Source organism: Arvicola amphibius, chromosome 1 (assembly GCF_903992535.2).
Source record: "Arvicola amphibius chromosome 1, mArvAmp1.2, whole genome shotgun sequence".
NCBI lineage: Eukaryota > Metazoa > Chordata > Mammalia > Rodentia > Cricetidae > Arvicola > Arvicola amphibius.
Genome location: NC_052047.1, coordinates 75378816 through 75403008, shown reverse-complemented (window position 1 = coordinate 75403008; position 24193 = coordinate 75378816). Strand labels below are relative to the sequence as shown.

The 24193-nt window shown below is 44.3% G+C and overlaps 1 protein-coding gene across 3 annotated transcripts in view; it reads left to right on the top strand.

The window, feature by feature from the left end:
- The window catches only part of Grb10 (growth factor receptor bound protein 10), a 126700-nt gene extending 103605 nt beyond the window's left edge, over positions 1-23095 (top strand). For all 3 annotated transcript variants that reach the window (XM_038345906.1, XM_038345900.1, XM_038345892.1), the window contains exons 7-17: positions 2932-3047; positions 3775-3843; positions 4147-4284; positions 4913-5023; positions 5643-5741; positions 14867-14944; positions 15531-15647; positions 16359-16425; positions 16612-16699; positions 19262-19355; positions 19986-23095. In XM_038345906.1, the coding sequence (XP_038201834.1) occupies positions 2932-3047; positions 3775-3843; positions 4147-4284; positions 4913-5023; positions 5643-5741; positions 14867-14944; positions 15531-15647; positions 16359-16425; positions 16612-16699; positions 19262-19355; positions 19986-20132 (1124 nt within the window). In that variant the 3' untranslated portion in view covers positions 20133-23095. The remainder of the gene's footprint in view (positions 1-2931; positions 3048-3774; positions 3844-4146; positions 4285-4912; positions 5024-5642; positions 5742-14866; positions 14945-15530; positions 15648-16358; positions 16426-16611; positions 16700-19261; positions 19356-19985) is intronic.
- Positions 23096-24193: the final 1098 nt, after the last annotated feature.

Below are 24193 nucleotides of genomic sequence, written 5' to 3'. Positions count from 1 at the left end.
AGCGATAGAACATAGCCTTCCCACACACGTGGCAAACAAACATAGTACTTTTTAAAGAAATTTTACAAAATACACTTTTAAATGTGCAAAACAGTATTTTGGCGCTTCGTCCCCTGCACTTGAGCATGGGATTGCAGCGTGGGGTCGTTTCGTTCCAGGGCTACGGAGCTTTGTGTTTGTTCCAGTCAGGTATGGCAGTGCCTTAGACATGGACACCTAAAGAGTGCCTTTTGGTCCTCAGTGCTCAGAAGGAGCCTACCCTGGCCGGGTGTTCCTTCCATAGCTCCCTGGCCATTCGTTTGAAAATGCCGAGTGATATCTTTTCCCCCATTAAAATATACAGATAAAAAAGAAAGCTGCTGACTGACTTGGCGTCGAGGAGGCTTGGGCATGCTTCCTCACCTGGTGCCATGATTCCCAGCAGTCAAGTTGGAGGCCTGAGACTTTCTACCAGGTGCAAGGGGCTGAGCCAAATGAAAGGCTGTACTGAGCCTTGTTCTGTGCTCTGATCTGCACAATCTCTCCATGCCACCTGGGCTGGCCGAGTTTCTGCCGAGGCTCTAAGTAGCTATGTACTTTAAAAGCAAAGAGGTACAGTTTTCTTTTTGAGTTTTCTGATGCTCAAGCCTTTCTGTCACAGAGTGAGGTATTGATACAGATGCTGAACATCATTGCAGATATTTGAAAAACAATAAATGGCCTTTGAGTAGTCTCCACTTCCTTCGCTTGAACACAGAGTAGTTTAGGAATATCCTAAAGAGCAGCATTGATCCAGTTTTACTCAGAACCCCTGGAACAGCAGAAGTTCACAGGCAGGCCCTTGATGGTAACAAGTTGTAGGTCACAGCTGTGCCTAGAGGCCTTCTACAGCAGCCCTAGGAAGGGTTTAGCGGGGCTTCTCCACTGTTTCCCAGCTTACTGCGGAAGGAAACAGGAGTTGACACTGCAGCTGGTTTGCATGAAGAGTCACAATGAGGCCCCTCTGGGGGTCACCAGACTGTCGGGGGAGGGGAGCGTGATCATTTAGGGCTGCCTAGGCCAGCTCGGTAGTCACTGGTTACCTGAAACCACAGTGGGGCCCAGTTTCCCCTGCTCCTTCCCCGGGCACCAGGCCCTCCCCTCTGTGTACGTGCAGGATGTGTGCAGCTTGCCCAGCAGTTCTCCCAGAGAGCTTCTGTTGGGGGTCAGAGCTGCAGAGACCACAGCGTTGGCTTAGCTGGGAAGCTCCCCACAGGGTCCTTTGTGTTCCTCTGAGCTCTTTGGAAAGCACCACACTTTTTGATTTAGAGCTAGCCGCTGCATACTTACTTAGGCGGCTGCTACTTCCCTTTTTACTCTGTATTTTAAATGGAAAAGTAATTTATTCTGTAAAACAACCACCCACAGGTTATGGGGTTGTTGAGTTTTGTTTTTAAGTTTGTTTAGAGTATTTTCTCTGAGTAAAACTCCTAATGGAATTCGCTGATCTGCTTTTAGACGAAGAAGGTCTGTTTAAAATGAATGAACTTAAGCCTGACTGTGTTTTCAAACCCTGCGTCACAGTTTTACTCAATGCCTGAGCTGTATGTGGTTGTTCGCATATGTCTTGAGGAAATACAACCCTCGTGTAAACATAAGCGTTCGTGTGTTGCAGGGAGAATTCTCCCAGACAGAGGTAAATGGAAACTATTCTAGGTTTGCATCAAGTGTGGCTTTTCTTGTGCTGTGAGCTTTGTATTGCCATGGGGACAAATTCTGGTTTTAAATATGTTTCTACCAAGATGTCCCCTTCTTACAGTATAAAAATGAAGGCCAAAGATGCATCAGCCCAGAATGTGCTCTTTGTAACAGAGGGGTCCTCACAGAGAAATGCGCATGGCCATAGTTCTCCTCTTTGGACAGAAATTCTTCCCCAATTCTGAGACTTTTTAAACTTAACGTGCCTTTTCCTAAGCATCTCCCTTGCTTCCCAGCTGAGACTCAGCTCTGGCAGCATGAAAGGCGTTAGGGATCTAAGATACAACCCCTGTGTTCACTTAATCTGTGTATGCCTGGCTGGCATCAGGTCACACACTAAGCCTGGGGTGGACTTGCTGATACAGTTTATTCCATTGTCTGATGTAGTTAGCTCTCTGTCACTACCACCTCCATTATGGCTTTCCAGGAGCTCGGTGGGAGGAGCTGTGACGGCCATTCCACAGCTTCTCTGAATGTGTTATTCCTAGCAGCGGGGAGCAGGCTGAGTTCGCTTGCCATGGCCATGCTCGCCTGCTCCACATAAGGAGAGGTTCAGAGAGGGGACTAACCATCCTTTCCAGACCTTTATTTACATAAGCTGTGCTAAGGGGTATGTGTGCACGTGTGTGCACGCGCCTGCCCACCTGGACACCGTGCGCGGCGAGTGATCTGTGTGAAGAACGTTTTTTTTTCTTTGCCTTCACAGAAATCCAGCTGATGCACACATTCCGTGGTAGGGCCAATGCTAGCGGCTAGGTGTGAAAGACGGTGCTCTGTACATCTCATTGCTTATGGTGTCTCCCCTGGTCCACAGCTCCCCTGGTCTTAACACCCTGCCTCTTGCAAGGCTTCCTTGCCTAGGGTCTTTGCTTCTCCTTTGCTTTTGGGTGTTTTTCAGGTTGTGATAGTTAATTTGCTGCAAGAGTTGAAATTTTGTAGCATAGGGGAAAAATCATTTGTGCCCCTCTCATTAATGTTATGTTGATTCCAAATGCAAAAGAAATATATACTTGCCAGTACTAACCTGAATTTTGCATTTTATTGGATTTTAAGACCTCTTTTAGATATCCATCAGCGTGGTAAAGAGAGGCTTAAATTTAGTGTCATTCCTGACATACTCTTCATTCTCGGTGCTTAAAGAACAGGTTTCGGCCTTGTAAAATTGCCCTGAAGTTTCTGTCTCAGCTCACGTATGTGATGTTTTTCTCCCCACAGAGAGGTGCCTGGAGGACCATGAGATTGTGGTCCAAGTGGAGAGCACCATGCCAAGTGAAAGCAAGTTCTTATTCAGAAAGAATTATGCCAAGTACGAGTTCTTTAAGAATCCAGTGGTAAGTCTCCTTTTGGAGTTAACTTTGTGGCTCTTAGAATTTGTACTTGGGTTGAATAGAATGCTACTTAGTGAAAGAGGCCTCATGTACAATGCCATCATAACTAGAAGTCATTAAGACTGGTGAAGGAGACTATCTCCTTCCTCAGAGAGTAGAGATGGTCACACTGGAACATATTGATCCAATATTCAGCAGAAGAACTACTCATTAATCATTGCAAATACCAGATACTCCCTTGATTGTATGTTGGAATGAACAGCAATCAGTGATTGGCATGCTGGCATCAACTCCATGGTGTTTTGTTGGGGTTTTTCCCCCATTTCTTTTTTTCGGTGGGGGGGGGGGCTGTCATATGACATAGTAGCAAAGTATATTTCGTGACATCTGAGCCTTTGGTTTTGTCCTGAGTCACCAGGCAGACTGACAGTCAGCTCAGGGAGATCACTATCCACTTGGATTGTGATAATTCCTCTGGTTTATTAAAAAGAAAGAAAAGTAATGGGTTCTGGGTAATTTAGCCCAGTAAACTTTTTGTACAACTGTGGTCACTTTGTTGTTATTTATTTTGTGGTTGTGATTTTCTTTTGGTACTGGTGTTGTACAGGTTTTGATAAAAGAATGAGAAGGGCTGTTGTTTAACATACAAATGATTGTGATCATACCTGAAGAATTTTTAACATCGACATGTGCCGTCTGTGATAAGCTTGTTTGTTCCCCTCTCTCTCAGAACTTCTTCCCGGATCAGATGGTCACTTGGTGCCAGCAGTCCAATGGCAGTCAGGCCCAGCTTCTGCAGGTACTAAGCAAAACTGACTTCTTACTGAAATAGACTTGTTGCAAATTTGAAATAAGGAATGGATTCTTGAAATCCTCCACCTAAGAAAACTTACAACATTATGTCCACCCCCTTGTGAGAGCCATTTGCTTATCTCTGTTTCAATACTAATTTTGCTGAGATTTCAAAAAGTTTGAAGGAAGAAAATTTTGCCTAACATCCTACTCCAAAGTGTTCATGAAATGTCAGCTATATATAATAATATAACCGCTTTCATTATTTTATGTGCATATTCCCTAATTTTAAAAATGTGTTCCTCCATAGAATTTTCTGAACTCCAGCAGCTGCCCTGAGATTCAGGGGTTCCTGCAGGTGAAGGAGACTGGAAGAAAGTCTTGGAAGAAGCTGTATGTGTGCCTGCGCAGATCTGGCCTCTATTACTCCACCAAGGGGACTTCCAAGGTAAAGTTTTAAAATAGTTCATTTCTTCCTGCTCTAGGTATGCTTACAGTGAACTTGGGCTTAATTTTTAAATGCACCCGAACCTCTTTTATGCTAGTGATAACTTATTAATGAGCAATTTATATATGGCTATCCACAAAGGGATCAGTATACTGGTCTGTCAGAACTGAATGGCAGCACACACAGCAGCTCCTTCATGCCATCAGTCCTGCACCTCTAGGATGCCCAGACATGGATCCCTACTGAGTTGAGCCTAGACCCTCCTGGCTGATTCAGTCAGTGCAGGGATATTATTTGGTTTTCTTAACTTGGAGCTCGGTTCCAAGCTGGCCGTAGGATAGATGCTGAATTGTTGTTGTCCTGTATTCGTGAGCAAAATACGTTTTTGGCTCTGCTGGAGCAAATTTTAAAAACTCCATAGTTCATATAAAATAAAGTGAATCCATTACAACATGTAGCTGATGTTTTTAGCTTATGTTATTGTTAGGATTACATGCTGTCGTTTAAGTTTCATGTGTATGACCAATGGAAAGATTAGAGTTGCAAAGTGACTACAGACTTTAAAATGAGCTTTTAGCACTATAGACTAAAAATGTGACCCCACACTTGGCTTGACTGCTGTTTGCAGGAACCCAGACACCTGCAGCTGCTGGCCGACCTGGAGGAAAGCAGCATCTTCTACCTGATTGCTGGAAAGAAGCAGTACAATGCACCCAATGACCATGGGATGTGCATCAAGGTACTCTACGGGATGCTGCCCTTGGTCTGGGGCTGGGAACCATGCAGAGGATTCTTCTGCCCACTATCTGGTTGCTGACGTAGTTTTTACACTGGCTTTACTGTGTGTGCTTAGGATTGGGTGGTTTTTGAATAGTTCATGCTCTAGGGGGTACTCAGTGGACTTGGTAACTTAAGGCCAGGTCGCTGTTGGCCTCCTGGGTGCAGCTTTTACCTGGTCATAGTAAGGAGAAGCAATGGCTTGTTAAGAGAGGCAACTCCTGACCTGACACCTGATTATCTGTAGCCACTAAATGAACTGACACTGTCTGTGTGGGCGTCTGGTCGTGAGGACTGACCGCAATACTGACGACCCTCTGTGTGTATATGGGAGCACTGCACATGGATATATATGTGTGCCTGTAGTCAAAACACACAGATGTGAACATGTACTCATGTACATAGGCACAAACATGCATCCGTATAAATCCTCACACACCATTGTACATACACACACACTCCTTGGCCAAGCCTTGTTCTTTTCCTCTTGGTGACATTGTGGTGGTGTTGATTTATCACTCGCTACAGTGGGTGTATACTTGCTCACTTTTGCACTGGTGGGGTTTTCATTTCTCCTCTAGCCAAACAAAGCAAAAATTGAGATGAAGGAGCTGCGTCTGCTCTGTGCTGAGGATGAGCAGATCCGTACTTGCTGGATGACAGCCTTCAGACTCCTCAAGGTATGTGACTTAAGGCTGCGGTGGCTGCATTTCACGCAGAACAACTGGATGTGGGTCCATCCTGGCACAAAAACGCTATGTTGTTCCTACCATTAAGTCAGAATTGACGTATCAAGTGTAGCTATACATTCTTCTACTTAAGATCTCAGAGCCAGGTTTCCTAACTGAGCACTGTCAAGTGTTTGTGGAAATGTATTCTTTGTTAGCTAAAAGGGGAGCCCTGTGCATTATAGATCTCTGCCCACAAGATGCCCCCCAATCAGTGGTGGCAGCCAAAAATGCCTCTAGATGTTTCCAAATGTCCTCTGAGCATCCAGAATTAAAAAAATACCCACAGTAGACAATCCTCAGTTCTAAGCCAATGTAAAGTCTATCATCAAAGTAACGGAATGTAAGCCAGCCATGAAAGGAATACTTTTTATATGTTAAAATAATGAGATTTCTAGGTGTGGTGCACATGCCTAGAATACCAGCAATTGGAAGTGGAGGCAGGAAGATTGTTGAGTTTGAGGACAGCTTAGACTTTATACAGAGACCCTTTCTTTTTAAAAAAAAAAATTTAAGAATGAGTGGTCTCTGTTTTAGAAATATCAATATTAGGATGTCCTCCATTTTTTAGTAGAGGAAAGAGGCAAAGCCAAAATCTGTTTTTGACTCTTTGGTACAGGAAAAAGGAAGGTTGCTGAGAGATAGCTCCACTATGCAAGTAGGGACAGACGCTAGAGACGAACCTTTGTATTTCTCTATAGGTCTGTTTGGTTTTTTTTTTTTTTTACCTGAAAATGTGTATCTTTTTTTAAGAAGGCAACAAAGGAAATAGAAAAATGGTGTTGTACACTTTAAAACAATGTATTTTATTAATCTGGTGATACATAATCCAATTAGTAGGCTCTAGTTCTAAGGTACTGTGACATAGCTAATCCCAGGCAGAAGTGACTGGGACAACACTCACTGAGTGCAAATCAGGAGATCTGACACCATGGTGTCGCTAACATGACACCATTAGCCTGTTCTGAACGTCCGTGCCTCTGCGCCCAACCTCATAATTCTCCTCACAGCGCTTTGTGTCATGATTGTCTCATTCACAGGTAACAGCACTGAGGCTGGAGGGATGGCCGCTGGGGTGTGGCAGAGCCAGGTTGAGAGCAGCATTCTGGCTCCTGAGCTCACTTCCTAAGTACTGTGCTTTGCCGCCCTCCCCGAGAGCCCTGGGCAGTTGCATGTCCACTTCCTGTTTTGTTTTGTTTTGGTTTGTTGTTTTGATACAGGGTTTGTATGTGGCCAATGCTGGCCTCAAACTCAAAATATCTTTCTGTCTCAGCCCCCCCAGTATTTGGAATAGATCTGATTCTGCATTGAGTTCTAATGCCCCAGCTACTGTGCAGGTATCATTTGATCTAGTGGTCCACAGATTCCAAAGGTCTCAGGATACATCTTAAAGGGCACTTCTTGCAGGAGGCAGTGCCATACTTAGGAGTAGCCAGTCTCCAATGAGGTTATAGTAGAATTTTTTCTGCTTCTATCATAACTCATTGTCATTCCTAAGCAGACCGTAGGATGTGGACAGCTGTGTAATTGTTGCCTACCATACCCCAAACTGTTTCTTCTCTCTATATATTCTCCTGGTAGAAATAGTCTTAGTTAAAATTGGAAGACAAAGTTAGGCAGGTCGTGGCAGTACAGCCTCATACTGCCTTCAGAACAGGAAGTTCAAAGCCATAGTAATCCTAGAACCTCATCTGTTTCTTATACCTAATAACTTCCCCAAGGCTCTTCTTAGATGTGAGAAGCAGGCTGTAGAAAGCAAGATGAGGCAGGACCCATGATCCCAAACCCTAATTGAGGACAGGAACTTCTAACTTCGAGGCCCTCAGGATATAATAAAGGCTCTTGAAAATGCCAGCTTATCATTTGTGCTTCTGGCTCTGTGTGTGGATTTGCCTCTGTCCATTCCTCCTATCAGTCTATCTGTCTATCTTTTGCTAGGCAAACACCCTACCAGTGAGTTCTATACTCAGGCCTCTTTGTACACATTTTTAGGTAGAGTCTCACTCAGTAGATTGCTCAGGCTGGGCTTAAGGTTTCTCTGTAACTCAAGCAGGACCTGACTGATCCTCCTGCCTGAACGGGGATTTGCACCCATGTGTACTCTCTCTTTTCTTGGGGCCGTGCTTCCTTATGGCCTCCATGTGTCATGGTGATGCCAAAGTCTCCCTTGGGCTGTTGAGAAAAGCCACCAATTGGGGAGTTTGACCAAAAGATTACAGACTTGCTGTATGTAGCACAGATAACAAAATATTGGACTGTGTCTTCTCAGGATTAGTGTTAAGGTCTTGGTCTGTAATGCAAGAACAGGCCCTTGAGCTTCATCCTCTCAGACACTCTTGCTTGCTAGACATGGGCTTTATTTTTTCATCTGGAAAAACTGAGTTCAACACGGAGGTCTCCTCGTTTTATCACACGGTGAACATAGAGACCCTGGAATCCTAAATCATGGGAAGTCACCTCCCACCCTTCCTAGCCTTGCCTCATTACCATTTCTGATTAGTGGACGTGGACTTGGCCCCAGCAGTGTTGAGACAGTAATTTATATCACGTTGTGATCCTGGGGCTTTAAGAAGGAAAACTTTGTTATTTAAAGTTAACCAAGGACGATCTTACGTCTGTAAGTGCTTGCACAGATATGCTTTCCTTTAGAAAAGGAAGAAAACCTAATTGCTAAAGGCATTGCTGTGCTCAGCGTTCGATCTACTTAGTGGACAGTGCAGAACATAGAGTCGGGTTGTGTTCTGCATCCTTTTCTGTCACATCATTGAGTCATTTCTTGGACACAGGACTGTGCCAGAGTGTTAGAAAGTTGTAACAGTTACCTACTTCTCCTGTTCTCCCTCCTTTTAGAAAAGTTTCTTAAACTGACGTAAAAATTCCCTCCACAAAATGTCTTGCTGTGTCAGCACAAGAGCCTGTCATTGTGGTTGCTTTGGTTTTAAATTGCCCCACCCTGAAAAGGCAATTAGGTTCATGTTCAGCAAGACAGCAGACCACCAAGAGGCACAAGGAGCCTCCTCTGCAAAAGTACTTTGACAGTAGGACTAGCACATTGGAAACAAAGAAGAAATTCATTGCAGCGCTGTGCGGCAGCTAAATGAAGGAATACAAGTCGTGGCAGCAGTGAGAAGTGTATACAGGGCAAAAGATGGCACTCGGCGGAACGAGGTCAGAGAAGCCTCGCCTCGTGGAGCCTAGGCATGCCAGGGAGGGCATAACACCAGGAATCACAAAAGGACAAAAGGCTGGAGCTCTCAGCCTTTCCTCTCCAGATGTCCCATGTGCAAATACTCCCTCCCAGGTTCTCCTTTAGATGTCGAGACTTAGACCTAGGGTCCCACACAGGAGTCCTTGGTTACTGGAAGGCGACAGCTCCTGCTCCTGGCAAAAATGAAACACGTCAGACCAGTGGGACAAGTGTGACCTGAAGCCAGCTGTGTGCATAGTGAGAGTGGATGCGTTTGTAATCCTTCAGTCTGAGGTTATGGTTTTTACCTATGGTTATGATTAATTACCTAATGATGTTAAAATACCCTTTAGCTTATAAAATATTATTGAGACCAAATGGAAGCTTTGGGTCAATTTTTGTGTGTCATTGTTAGTTATCTGATTTTATAAATCAGTTGTCAAACCTTAGGCAGTTGGGCCTTTTTTTTTCCCACCTGCCCCAAATTTATTTCTTTGACGTATATGAAATGTGAGCATTCTGGATTTAGGCTTTTCCTTGTATTCTTTCCCAAAAAAAAAAAAAAAAAAAAAAAAAAAAAAAAAAAAAAAAAATCAAGTGGTTCGCAAAGATTTTCATAGCAGAATTCTTCCCCAGTTCACAGCAAAATCTGTAACTCCCCAGTATGACAAACAGAAAAAAAGGCCTGATTTTCTTTTAAATATAGTTTATTAGAATATTATAGATGACAGGCTTTCCCCCAGTCTTAGTTGCTTGTAACAGCAAAGATTTACTCCTATCCTTGGCCTGTTAGAACTTGGCAGAGGGAGTAACCACAGCCTGGGTTCCCATGGCCGGAAGAAAGGATAAGAGTACTGTCTCACTTCGCCAGTTAGATGCTCAAGCCTATAATGGCCTATGCCACTTCTGACCCAAGGACATGGGCCATCAAATTACAGGACCCCAGGAAGACTAAGCCTAGTTGGACTTAATAGATTCCTTTTCATTAACATCTACGCTAAATAGGGTGTGCTCCCGTGTGATTACAGCTCCCTCCCTGTTAAAAAAAAAAAAAAAAAAAAAACACCTTTTTTAAGTTTTCTTGTATTCCTGGAGTTGAGCTGTAGTCTTTGAAGCGTTCTTCAACCATTACTCTAAACCTTTTTGTTATCTTTGCATAAAGCAGTAAACTTGCCTACAACCTCACTTGAGAACCTACATGTCTCACTACGTTACTAGAGAGAGATCTGTCCTTTTATTCAACATGTTGGTTCTTCCAGGGTTAATGGCCAGAATGAAAACTAGGTAATAAAGGGAATCTGTCAATACACAATGGGTTCACAAAGCAAATGGATTCCTTTCATTAGATCCCCAAACTCAACCCCATTTGTAATGTTAAACTCCTGTGAACTTTACTGATGCTTATGGTCCTTTATTATGTTAATTTATTAATTAGTTTCTTTAGGGGAATGTGTGTGTGGGCCTGTGTGTGGAGGTCAGAGGACAACTTGGGGGAATCAGTTCTCTCCTTCCACCACGTGGGTTCTGGGGACCAAATTCAGGCTTAGTGACAAGCACCTTTACTCACTGAGGCATCGCATCAGCCCAGAAGAATATTTCTTCATGGCAAGTTCTAAATGTGGAGACATGGCTGTTGTCTCTCGATACAAAGAAACAAAACAGTGCACTGTCATCTTAATCCTTTACTGTTGAGGAGAGCCACATTTAATTTGATGTGAATAGGAAGTGAGGGTCTACACCGCAGTGAAGCAGGAAACATTGTTAGGTCATACTTTCTTTTGCTTCTGAAGCAATAGAAGGAATTACAAAGGAAATACCATTAATTGGACTATACACGTATCTTTAAAGCCCAGTCAACTAAAATAAAAAAGGAAATGAAAGAAAGTAACTCTATAGACAGCTGGTGCGTAAATGGCTAATGGCTTAACAATTTCAAGACTTTGTGTGAATGCAAGTACTACCATGTAGGTCCTTGTATTTTTAGGTAGAGACAATGCAAATTTATAGTCTTTCAACTACAAACAGTAAATACGAAAACAGTGAACTTCCTTAGTAACTGAGATAAAAGTCATAAAATACAATGCAAATAAAGTATAATTTTATGCATAATACCTACTTACAGAGATGATCTATTCAAAATAATTCATAGATCAAGGATAGAATGTAAAAGAAAATCAAAAGATCTGTCACATGAGTAATTATAAAAGTTCCACAAGTTACAATTACAGTAGAACTTCCGAGGCAAATTTTTGGTTTTTCAAGACAGGGTTTCTCTGTGTAACAGCCCTTGCTGTCTTGGAACTAGTTCTATAGACCAGGCTAGCCTTGTACTCACAGAGATCTACCTGCTTCTGTCTCCTAAGTGTTGGGATTAAAGGTGAACTTCACTACTGTCTGGCTATGAGAGGCAAATTTTTAATGCTAAATGCGTGTTTTTAAAAAAGGAAATAAAAAAAGTAAAGCTTAAAGTCACTGATCTAAGTGTCTCCTTGAAGATATTCTAAAAAGACACTCAAGTTGAGCCAAATAAAGAGCAAAGGCACTGAAAGGGAAAATATATATATAAGGGTAATTTACTCCCAAATTTGGATCATTCCAGATTGAGTGACCCTTCTCAAAAATTCTTGAGACAAGAAGTACTGTGGACTTTGTGGCACAGGAATATTTACATAAACATAATGAGATAGAACCTATGTCTAAACATGAAATGCATTTGTTTCATGCATATATTTTATACACAGCCTGACATAATTTTATATACTTGCCTAGGTTTTAACTGTGATCTATCACACAAAATTAAATGTTGGATATCTACTTGAGACACTATATTGTTGCTCAAAAGATTTGATTTTAGAACACTGTAGATTTTAGATTTACTAGGTATGTCACTGTGTTATGGGGAGAGACATGTAGGCAAGTTTGGAAGACCCTCTGTAGATCCCTCCCCATCATTAATGAACTAGGGCTACAGATTCAGCAAAGCTCTTATCCGCAATGTTACAGGGAAAGGAGTAGATATGAGTGAATGGCTTAAAAGTAATCCAGAAGAGAGGAGTCAGGTACACCGTACTTGAATCTGCTAACTAAAATGTCTCATAACGCACTCAGAGCATTACTGACTGGGGAAGCTCACTCAAGCCTTACTGTGGACCCCAACTTCCATGCATTGTTGGCCATATAGACCTATCACTTATGTGGCTGGCCTTAGTCCCTAACATGGCCCCAGGCCCAGCATGAATCACACTCAACATAAGCTTTGTGGTCTGGCCCATGGCCCCACCAGTTAAGCACATATATTAGACAGGCCATTCTAATGACTAAGAGGTCATCTCTCAGAAGCTGATGCAAGCTTAACCCCTTATCTTCAGCTCTCCATTGTCTATGCAGACACAGAAACCCGTATTTGCTTGACTAGCAAGATGGCTCAGTTATAAAGTCCTTGCCATGAAAACATAAGGACCTGAATTCAATTCCACATCAACAGGAACAGCCAGATGTAGCAGTACGCTTCTGTAACCCCAGTGCTGGGGAAAGAAAAAGGAAGCTTCCTGGGGCTCCTGGTTGATCCGTGGGAAACCCCGTCTCAAAACATGACTAAGGAAAACAGCACCATTGACTTCTAACTTCCCCACACGTGTACATACACAGAGAGAGACCACACACAAGCATGTACTTGTAGGTATACAGTCGGCCTTGCCTAGCCACAGGCTCCACATTCTCAGAACCAGCCAAAATAGATGAGAAGTGCTCTTTAATAAAATTATATTTCAAATTGGGGAGGTGGCTCAGTATGTAAAGTTTTTGCTGTGCTAGTCTAAAAACCCGAGTTTCATTGCCCCGGCATGCACATAAAGAGCTGAGCAGGTGGTCTGCATATAACGACAGTGCTGGGGAGTGGGTGAGACAGGCCGTTCCCAGGGGCTTGCTTGCTAGCTATTCTAGCCCCAAATGACAAGCTCCAGGTTCAGTGAGAGAGGCTCCACCTCAAAAGATAAGGTAGAGAGTGACAGAAGGCACTGGACTGGACTGCAGTCTGTGGGAAGAGGCACGTAGGTTCTGTGCAAATACTAGCTGTTTTGTTATTTGTAGTGTGTTCCATCCAGAACCAATTCCCCTGACAGTTATTTCCCTGATAGGAAGGACTATATACAAACCATGCATTTCTGACTGTGTACGCATTACTAGGTGCTCAGAAGTTGAGGTTGTTTACATCTGACAGGTTCCTCAGTCTGTGTCATGGTGAAACACGGTTTATTGTTTCCAGTGATGCTCTGCCCTAAGGTCTTACTTGTCTAACGTTAGCGTTGCTGCCACAGTTGATCTGATTAGTGTTTGCATAGCTTTTCTTTTACATTAACTATTTCCATTTATGTTTTCCCTGTATGCCTGTTTCTCATCCATTGATTTTCTGTTTTCCAGTGGCTACCACAGCGCCACAACATGCATCTTTTTGACTTACTAAAGCCGTGTGATTTAGTCCTTTCACCAGTCAGGCTGACATAAGAGCTTTCTCCGTTTCCCCCACCAGCCGTCTGAAACGTCCTTGTTGTGAATAGCCATTCTCTGTATATTAAACCCCTCAAGTGCACTGCTGCTGGGATTTATATACCCAATTTTTATTTTAATCACCTGCTTAGTTGCACTATAATTTTTCCCCAAACATGCATTCTTCTCTGCGGGACTAAAAGAACTCAGCTCTTAGCATTCCTTGCAGTGTGGACCGAAGAAACTCTTAGTCTTGCCTCTGCTATTGAAGGAACAGCTCATTAGTAGCAGTTACTTCATCTTCACCATTCCGCTGTCCTTTGGAGTTCATCGTTTATATGAAAGATGTCAGTTACCTGTTTTGGTACTGATGTTTTCTCCTTGTCTCTGTTTTTGTTTTTGTGTTTAGCAGTTTTCTCATGATGCATCTCGTTTATGTATTCTTGACTCTGTAGCTTGGTGTCTTCTCAACAATATGGGGGAATTCTTGGTGGTCTTTAACTTCAAACCTTTGTCCTGACTGTCTTCCCTGTCTTCTCCTCTCACAGGAGTGCACTCACACTCATGGGAAATAGTTTTGTCATGTGATACGCGTTTGTGCTTTAGGGAGGGGTGTTTACTTTAGGACCAAGAGCTGCGAGAGGGTTTGCCCCCTGTGAAGATGATGTGACCACTTCCAAAAGTTCCTTCTTTTTCCTGGTGCTCGCTCTTGTTCTCTCCCCCTCCCCCTCCCCCTCCCCTCTCCTTCTCTCTCTCTCTCTCTCTCTCTCTCTCTCTCTCTCTCTCTCTCTCTCTCTCTCTCTATCTCTCTTTCTCCCCTCGTCCCCCCCTCCTTTCCAGTTTGGTGTTTTGAATCAATAGTTTGGGAGTATTGTTTGGGCTGTCCAAAGCATGTGAGACCTCTGTCTTCTGGAGACTGGCTTTAGAACCGGCTATGTGCACTTAAGTCATGAATTCTTGCTTTCTCGTGGCCTTGGATCACTTGCTTCATTTCTTTGTGTTTCAGTTCCATTATCAGTAAAGTGAGGCTAATGATAGTGTATAGATCATAAAAATGGGGAGTAGGCAATGAAGTAGACCACTTAGTATAGTACTTGACTCATGCAGAAATCAGGAAAGGTAATGATTCTTGACCTTGGTATCATGATATGTGTTGCTGCCCTGTTTGTTTCCCACTCCAACAGTCCCAGACCAGTCAGCGCCCCCTCTCTTCCAGGATACAAGTTCTGAGGCAGAACGGAACAGAAGCACGCCATCTTCAGCATGTTAGGCTCATGGGGGGACTTTGGCAGAGAGTAGTCGGCTCTTGTGTATCAACACTGCCCTCCCAGCTGTGGGGTTTGCTGTGGGATGGGGCTGTGGGAGCTCTTGGGTGCTGGTACTGACTCTAGTCTTTCCTCTTCAGTATGGAATGCTCCTGTACCAAAACTATCGCATCCCGCAGCAGAGGAAGGCTTTGCTCTCTCCTTTCAACACCCCTGTGGTAAGTAGAGGACTTTCGACAGTCAAGAGCTATGGGAACCTCAATGTAGCACGCCTAACCTGTTGCAAAAACATCAGCAGCCACTTCCAGCTCTCAGGGAGCCATCTTGCCTATCTTTGGCTTTTGTTCCTTTAAGTCATGGGGCGCATGGATGCTGAAGTCATTCCCTGGTGAGGATGTTAAGAGTATAACCACTCATGCTCTCTAAAAGTACAGACATGCACTATATTACCAATGTGATCTTAAAGGTCCTCTGTACCTATTCCCAGGAGCAAGTGAGAGCAAGCCATGTCATAGAAGAGTCTAGTGTTTGCTTTGCTGAACTACTGCCCCAAGCATGGTCTACAGTGAGGAGTTGGGGACAGATCAGCCAACCTCCCTTCCTTCCCTTCTTTTTAAACCAAGCCCAAAGCCATTTTTGCCATTTTTAACCTGGTCCCACTTAAATCACTGAGTTTTCTGCCTGAAACAGGGAACTCTATAGCTCCCTTCCCAGTGTCTTTATGATAATTTCATGGGGTGGTCTCCAGCATGCTACCCTGGCTGATTTCTTTGTATCTTAGTATCTGTGGCCTTTGTTTTACAGCGCAGCGTCTCCGAAAATTCTCTGGTGGCAATGGATTTTTCTGGACAGACCGGAAGAGTGATTGATAATCCGGCTGAAGCTCAGAGCGCTGCCCTGGAAGAGGGCCATGCCTGGCGGGTAAGGCACTAGCCCTAGTCTGGTTGAAACTGTTTACACACAACACCCAGGTTTTGCCAAAAGGGTTCTGCTGGTGCTGGTGAAAGGGAGTTATGGGAGTAAGTGCAGGAAGCGGCTGCCCCGGGAGCCCTCCCTGCTGTCAGCCTTCCACACCACTCTGTCCTGAGCAGCTCCTGCTGATGAATTACTAGTGGCTGTTTGTGGAGGGCTCCACAGGGAACAGTTCTCGCACTAAGCTCAAGTGCTGAATCTGCAGATGGGAAGATTATCTCCCAGCTCAGGTTTCCCTGAAATTTAAAGACCATGTGCATAACACCTGCCCAGGGCTCTGCTTCGGAGACATTCCCAGTCCTGCAGCCATAGTGTGGGAAAAGGGCAAAAGTCTTCAGCACAGGGACTCTGGAGAACAGTGTTCTGCCAACTGCCAGGGTTTAATGCAATAGCCTGTGCTGCTCTGCTGACTCTCCAGATTTTACATCATAGGTAGTCAGAGTAAGAAACACGTTGATGCCTCAGTGCACGGTTGGCTAGACATAACCAAAATGCATTTGCTTTACCATTTTGGCCAAGAAACTCTTCATTCTCCATAGTCAGGTGGTATCATCAGAGTCTGAGTGTTTGGGGACACTTGCACAATCATCCTGTCCTGGGCAGTGGATGACTTGGTACATCAGTCTCTCATCTTTGCTAAAGTAGGCATCTCTTTTGCAGAAGCGAAGCACAAGGATGAATATTCTGAGCAGCCAAAGCCCCCTTCATCCTTCTACCCTGAATTCGGGTAAGCACTGCTAATCACTTTGTATTGGATGTAAAGGCAAAGAAGAGCCCTGCTCTCTGAACCTCTCTGAGCTGTGCGTGGTGCTGCTAGAGCTGAGATCCAAGTTGACTGGAGTTGGCTGGCTCTTGGGGTCTATCTACAGGGGAGCCAGGTCTTACCCTCTGTCCGCCTCCATCTTCCCTACAGTGATTCACAGAACTCAGCATTGGTTTCATGGACGTATCTCCCGTGAGGAGTCCCACAGGATTATCAAGCAACAAGGTCTCGTGGACGGGTAAGGAAACTCCCACTGATGGAAGCTACGACTTACTGAGTGCTCACAGTTCCCTGCAGAAGCCAACTCAGAGTATGCTGGCCTTGCCAAGTTAAGGGCAGAGATGACTCTGAACTCTCCTGTCCTGGATGTATCCAGATGTGCCCTTTACCCCTCAAATAGAAAAGGACAAGGCTAGTTATTTTTTTTTCTTTCTAAGTCAGTAAACAAATAGTAAAAAAAAAAAAAAAAAAAAAAGAAATCAGCAACACCTTTTTATTTATACACTTTATAAAATTGGCTTTTACTAAGGTTGTTATGACTTAGACCTCAAGAGGCTTGCTTCTGCAGTTGTGACTGCTCAAGTAGGTTGTCTCTACTAAGCTGGGCAGGGCAACAGAGGCTGGCTTCACTCGTGTGTATGTAGCAGATGATGGCAGCCATTGACCAGAATGACTGGAAGCATGGTTGTAGCAGGTGACCCTACAAGCACTAACATCATAGCTGTCACAGGGTGACCATGGCCAGCAAGAGACTTTGGACCACAGGGTGCAAACTCTATCACCGCTGCTATCAGCCCAGGGCAAGTGTTCACCTTTGCCTTCATCCTGCCCTTGCTCCCTATCTACAGATAAAAATGGTAGGTAGATAAATGACTTGAGACAGGAACACTCCAAGCTCCCAGGTTTCTGTGAGTGAGTAAGCATGTCATCCTGACTACGGTGAACATGTTCCACAACAATGGCACCCGTGATGATGCCGCCGCCACCACCACCCCACCCCAGACAAATGGGGTTTGCAAAACGAAGGGCTTTTTTATGGAGTTTTATTTCATATCTGCCATTTTACTTTTTCCATATTTTCCCTTCTTGCCTTTCTTTGTCCCTTGTCTCCCAGTGGTCCCTCTCCTGCACCCAAGTAGGTTCCCTTCTGCTTGCACTGGTTTCATGTGGTCACCACAGATACAGATAGAAATATATTGTTAAGTCTGGATTCCACATACAAGAGAAACATGTTACATATCTTGAGTCCAAGATAACGTTCTCCCTATAAATCTGGCCACACCAAGCCGTGGAATAACGTGCTGGTTGGTGTTTCCCAGAATGTACAAATTCTGAAGAGTTTGTTCTTCAAAATGCTTGGCCAAAGAGGTTACAGAGTTAGGTAGTGTATGGGGCTTTATGGCGAAGCCCCCTGGAGAATCAGGGTGGATATTTGCATTTTAAAGGCACTGAGAAGTTAACAAATGTGTTTTGCCTTTCAAGTGTGGATTCCCTGGTCCTATTTAAATACGTTCTGGTCTAACATTACACTCAACAAGCTGGCGACACCACCAATGGCAGTAGTTTGGTCTAATAATTCATGACATTTCCTCTTCAGAATGCCAAGCAGAACTTGGAAACTTGCTTTTCTTCCTTCCTAGTGTGTGGACTACCTCTTGCACTCCAAGGTTGGAGAGCATCATTGTTAGGCCTCTTTGTGCTGTTCCATTTTACATTTTATTTTATGATTGTTTCGAAGTTGTAGAAAAGTTACAAGAAGAATTCAGTCAATTCTGCTGTGTAACTTTACCCAAAATTCTAGTGATAATAGGACAGCACTTTTATTCTGTCACTGCTTCCCTTTTTTTAATAACATTTAAAAGTAAATTATAGCTTAATGTCCTTTTATTCCTAGTAATTCCTGAATGGAAGCTCTGTGTGGTTTTACCTAACCACAGTGGTATTATGAGAACCAGGAAGCAAACGGTGATACAGTTGTCACATATTTAAATTTTTAGCGTGCCCCTCGTATGCTTTACAAACAAGGGGGGAAAATTCACAACCTTAGGTGCTGCATCTGCCTTCCTTGTAGGCATTATAGTCAGCTCCTGTTGAGCAGAAGCCAGACCTGACCGGTGGTATCTGGATTTATTCCAGCCAGCATCCCTTGGCTAGAACTGGCTCGCATATCTAGGACAAGAGTACACAGGAAATGATAGGAGATATCTGAAGTCCGTTAGCTCTGTCCCCAGAGTGGTGGTCTGATACTTGATGAAGATGGTCTCAGTCTGGTTCCTGTCCCATCAGCTGATAGTTCACTTCTTACGAAGTGTAAGGCACTTTGAAGTAGGAAATACTGCTTCTTTTCAAGGTCACATCCCCTTAGCTCCCACAGAAGCTCTTCTTCCTTGCCACGAGGGAAGGGTGTGGTGAGTCTTCCACCACTCACTAGGTCACTTCTCTAAGGAAAAACTTCTCTTCTTTGGGTAATTTTGGCATGTTCCTGTTGGACTGCGAGCACTTTCTAACGCTCTAAAATAGAACATTTCACCTTCGTCTTTGTAGTTTCCCTGCCTTACCAGAGTCAGCCATGTTCTCAAGGATCCCTGGTTTCTTTCTGTGTCAAATGACACTACCTTCTGGATGCTCTTGCCACTGAAAGCCACTCAGGTGCCCAAACACCAAAGTGTCATGGCTGTAAGCCCATTTTTATCAGGCAGGTCTAGCTGATGTGCCTATGTATACATGTGTGCTCATACATGAGAAATACACTTGGGTTTAAAAAGAATCAATAATCAATTGCTGGTTTCCCACTCTGCAGGCTGTTCCTCCTCCGCGACAGCCAGAGTAATCCAAAGGCGTTTGTACTGACTCTGTGCCACCACCAGAAGATTAAAAACTTCCAGATCTTGCCCGTAAGTACTGATCCCTTCAAACCAGTCCTTCTTTTTGCTTCCATTCCTAATGGAAGTTGCAGTATCCAGCTTAAACATAACAGACTATAGATAGTGTAGCAGACAGCCTCCAGTCTCTGAGGGAAAGGTGCTGAGAATGGTGCTGTTTCCTTGAGACCTCTGAGCTTATGTGTAACTAGCCAGGAGGGCCTACATCTACCAGATGCTAACAGTGGCCAGGTGAACTTCAGGCTATTGAGGAAACTGACTGAGCCCTTTGACAAGAATAACTGCAGAGTGAGCTGTGTGTGGTAGATATCCAAGTTGGTTGGTGAACTTGGCTTCCTGAGTCTGGTGAGCTAGGAGCAGTTTAAAAACCCTTCTGAACCTCAGATAGCTGTGCAGCCAAGCCATGCCAGGTGGCCTTTGCCCCTTTCCTGGTATCATACAGTGAGGTTACAGCAACAGCACCCAACACAGATGCTGGCTCCCTACCCACCGTGTTTTCTGACCTACCTTGCCACATTTGTGTGTATGGCTCTCAGGAACAAAGCTATGAGCAGGCAAGTTGTCTCCTGACCACAGGCCATGGGTTGTCCCCCAAGGTCACCTCCTCCTCTAACATGGCAAGTATTTCCTGTGTCTTTGTAGTGTGAGGATGATGGGCAGACTTTCTTCACTCTGGATGATGGGAACACCAAGTTCTCCGACCTGATCCAGCTGGTCGACTTTTACCAGCTCAACAAAGGTGTTCTGCCCTGCAAGCTGAAGCACCACTGCATCCGCGTGGCCTTATGACCTCCTTGCCCTCTCTCAGAGGCTGGAGGCAGCAACACTGGAACGGAGAGGAGACGCCTGCATGCGGGGGAGAACACACACCTGCTCCCACCCAAGGACTCAGAACAACATAGCTTTTCGATCGGTGCCAACCGACCAACATCAATTAGTTATTGGACTTCACAAAGATTTGCCGCTGCGGATCAAGCAGGACCACCTCCCTCTGCGTCAGCCATTTAAATTGGGGGAGGGTTGAGATCCAGTGCAAGTGTGGGAAGAAACTGGAATGACGATTTTTGATTAGGCCACGTAGGGTGAAAACCGCAGAGAAGTGATTGGAAATGAACTCTTGCCCTGGAGTAATCTTGACAATTAAAACCGCGATGTTTACTTTTTTGTATCACTTTTTTGCACTCCTTCTTCGTTGTCAATGTTGTACTCAGCCTATGGTAGGAGGGGATGTGGCTTTGCAACCCAGATGAGACAAAGAGTTTTTGAATTGGCAGATTTCAGCTTGGAAAAAAAAAAAATAATGGGTCCCCAAAGTTTTCTTGAGGGCATCCTGCTTTCCACAGGTTGCCACAGTGTGGATTTGGCTCCTACATTATAGATACCCCAGTCCTTCCCATCATACTTGAAAAGCTTTTTTTAAAAAAAAAAAAAATAAAATAATCAAATTAAAGGTGTCGACTGTGGGTGACACCAAGCATGTTTTGTGGACTCAGTCAAACTCCCACAGTCTGGTCACCATTGTTGTTGTGCTGGTGTTTGGTCATTTCTTATTTGTGTATCTCGTTCTCCACAGTGCAGGAGACCTCGTTACTTTGGAAAACTCGCTGTTCCCCCAGCACAGCACAGCTGCATGACCTCAGCTTTAGACTGATGTCAGCACGCCTTCTTGGAACACATTGGTATTCATTGTGGATGCCACATAGTCCATCTGGGGTGCCCTGTGCCTCACGTTTTCACAGCCACCCGCTGTTGTAGAATAATTGCTGCCTTTACCCTCTGCAGTAGCCTCAGTCATTTCAGTTCTCCCACCGGGGTGGGGTGGGATCGTGGGGTTAAAGGATTTAAAGAGAAAACGTCAACTTGTTGGCCTTGTGCTCTGTCAATCTGAGCATCTATGGATAAAGATAAGGAAACACTGCAGAGGGCACTGGCATAGGCTGGCTTTGAGTCTTTGCTTGATGACCCCTGCGCCCTACTGAAAACCCCCTAAGCCAGCAGGAGCAGGGTATGCAGAGGTTCTGCCTCTACTAGCTTAGGGCGAGAAGTACCTCACAGTGGTTGTGAACATTGGACAGTTTTTAGCAGCATGATGTTTGCTTCCTCCTCCAAGAGAGGAGTCAGAAGGTGGCTGGAGTTGTCACTGGGTCCCCTGATGGAGGACCCTCTGTTGTTCCCTTAATGATTTATCAGGCATGAGGGTAGCAGACAGGACTCCCGTGAGAAACACACAGACAACCGTGGTGAACAGGTTTCCTTTCCTGACACCACCCCTGACTGGCCCTTTGAACCTGAGCTAGCCACTAGATTGCCAGTCCCGACTTGCTGGAGTGCTCCCCAGGGAGCACCCGTGATTGCCCTGCGGTTGACGGCATAGTGGAAGATAGATGTGTCAGCGCTTTGTAAACGAGTCAGCTGCGAGCTGCTCCACAGTATAGAAACACTGTAGTTCACAGACCACGCAACCCGTGTTTCCACGCGATGTTTATTACAACAAATGAAGAATTTTTTTTCTTTTTACTTTTTATCTTTTTATCTATCTTTTATCTTTTTTTTTTAGTAAGACATTTTCTTAAGCATAAATGCTCAATTGCATTTCTCTTTCTTTCGCAGCTAGTTAATCATTCAGTTGACAATGAGATAATTCTCAAGTTCATGCCTGGCAGCAGGTTTCCACTGATCTTCCCCTTAGGGACAGATAACGGACATTTCAGTTTTACAGTACTCATTTCTTTTTTGCTGACTTAAGGTCAGAACTTTACAAAACAGACAGCAAACAACTCTAGGGTTTCTTTCTCCAGTTTACACAGACCAGTCCCCACAGTGCATAATCCTTTTCTCTTTTGCCTCTACAGTAGACAGCTAGGACGTGTATCTCATATTTATAAGTATGCATTTTATTTAAAAGGAAGTATAGGCTTGACTCTGGTTCACAATTTTGTATGTAGCTGGTTTGACGTAGTATTTTGTACTTCCCTAGCCGAAGTGAATTGTCGAAGGCTGCAACCCGCCTTGTGTGTAGCAGACTTCAGTGGCCCCGAGCTCGCCAGCCTTTGCACAGGCAGCTGGGAATTCCACCTGAAACAGCTAGTCCCTGGGGTAGTGGGTACCCAGCCCCCCTAGCCAGAGACTGAAGGACATTTGACTTTTATTTTTGTATTTAATTGACATGAATGTAAAGGGGACAGCTCAGGGTTGTTTTGGAGCCTGTTTGACTTTGTAATCTCTGCCTGTGATTTTCTTTTCTAAATGAGAACTCCGTGTAGCCACCTGGACTAAGTTGAGAAGGAAAATGCCAAATGCTTTGGGTTTTTAGAGTTTTAATAGGTAGGCTCTGTTATATTATTAGGTGTTAGAGTTTCTGAACGTGTTTTTTTTTTCTTTTGTTTGCTTAAACTTTGAAGAAATATGTGCCTCAGCTTAGATGTTTTGTCTTCTCCTTTCTGCACTTAAATACCTGACAGTCTGTCCGATCGCTGCGCCTCCGTGAGCATCAGTAGCTCATCGTAGATTTGTGATGTCATAGTGCAAACCGCAGTGACCGGAAACTGACCTGACATGTAAACATTTTCAGGGAATGCAGAGGGTGTTAATTAATAGACAAAACCTTTTTCCCGCGTGCTTTGCTTCACTCTGTGCTATATAGCTCTTTGGCTCGTGAACCTAATTGTAAACTTTCAGGTATTTTTGTACAAATAAGGGACTGATGTTCTGTTTCTTGTTATTAGAAATAAACATTAATACAGTGTTCTTCATTGGTTGTTGTCTTTTTATTTGCGCCCGTATCTGAAGACTGGGCTTGGGGTGGGAAGCTCTGGCTCAGAGTGCTCACTGTGAATATAAGAGCACCAGGTTTCAGATCGCTGGCCTCTCCCTGTCCCTCCTCCCCACAAGACAAAAAAAAAAGACCAGCCTGGGCTGGAGAGATGGCTTGGTGGGGAAAGTGCTTGCCACACAAGATGGTTTATGGTTTCCATCCTCAGAACCCACAGAAAAGTCAGTAGTGGCACACACTTGTAATCCCAGTGCTGGAGGGAAATCCGGGTCTCTCTCCCAGGCTTGCTGGTCAGTCAGCGTAGCCTAATTGGTGTGTTCTGGATCAAATCAAGGAATTGGTCTCACAAAACAAAGTGAATAGCACCCAAGGTTAACCTCTGGTCTCCAGATGCAGAGGAGCACGGAAGTTCCTGTCCATCTGTATACCTAGGACTGTGATCCTACACAAGGCATGATGGACTTTAGAAGATTTCAGAGAGTCACATATCCACAAGATTTTAACAGTCACCTCCAAATCAAACGCTCACATCTGACAAGGTGTTAAACCATTAAGGACTCAGGTTGTCAAGAAATTCAGGGGGCTGCAAAGATTGTTCAGCAATTAAGAGTGCTGGCTGTTCTTCCAGTTATATCCCACCATTCACGTGACAGCTCACAACTGCCTGTTAACTACAGTTCAGGGAACTTTTTCTGGCTGTCTCAGGCACCAGGCATGCTCACGATGCACAGGCATACATATGGGCAAAACATTCAGACACAAAACAATATTTTTGAAAGAAATTGACACATTAAAAAAAAATGATGCACTCTGCCACTGCTGTCCTAAACCCTCACATGACTGAAGGTCCCCACCGGTGTGCTCTGGAGTGTCACTTGCTGACTTCATGCTTCCTCCACAACCTACCCCAGTCACTCACTATAGGCAGAGACTGCTCACTCGTTTCCCAGCAGCCCAATCCTCAATAATCACACAAACTATATTAATTACAACACTGCTTGGCCTATTAGCTCAGGCTTCTTAATCACTAACTCTTACATTTCTATTAATCTGTATCGGCACGAGGCTGTGGCCTCCT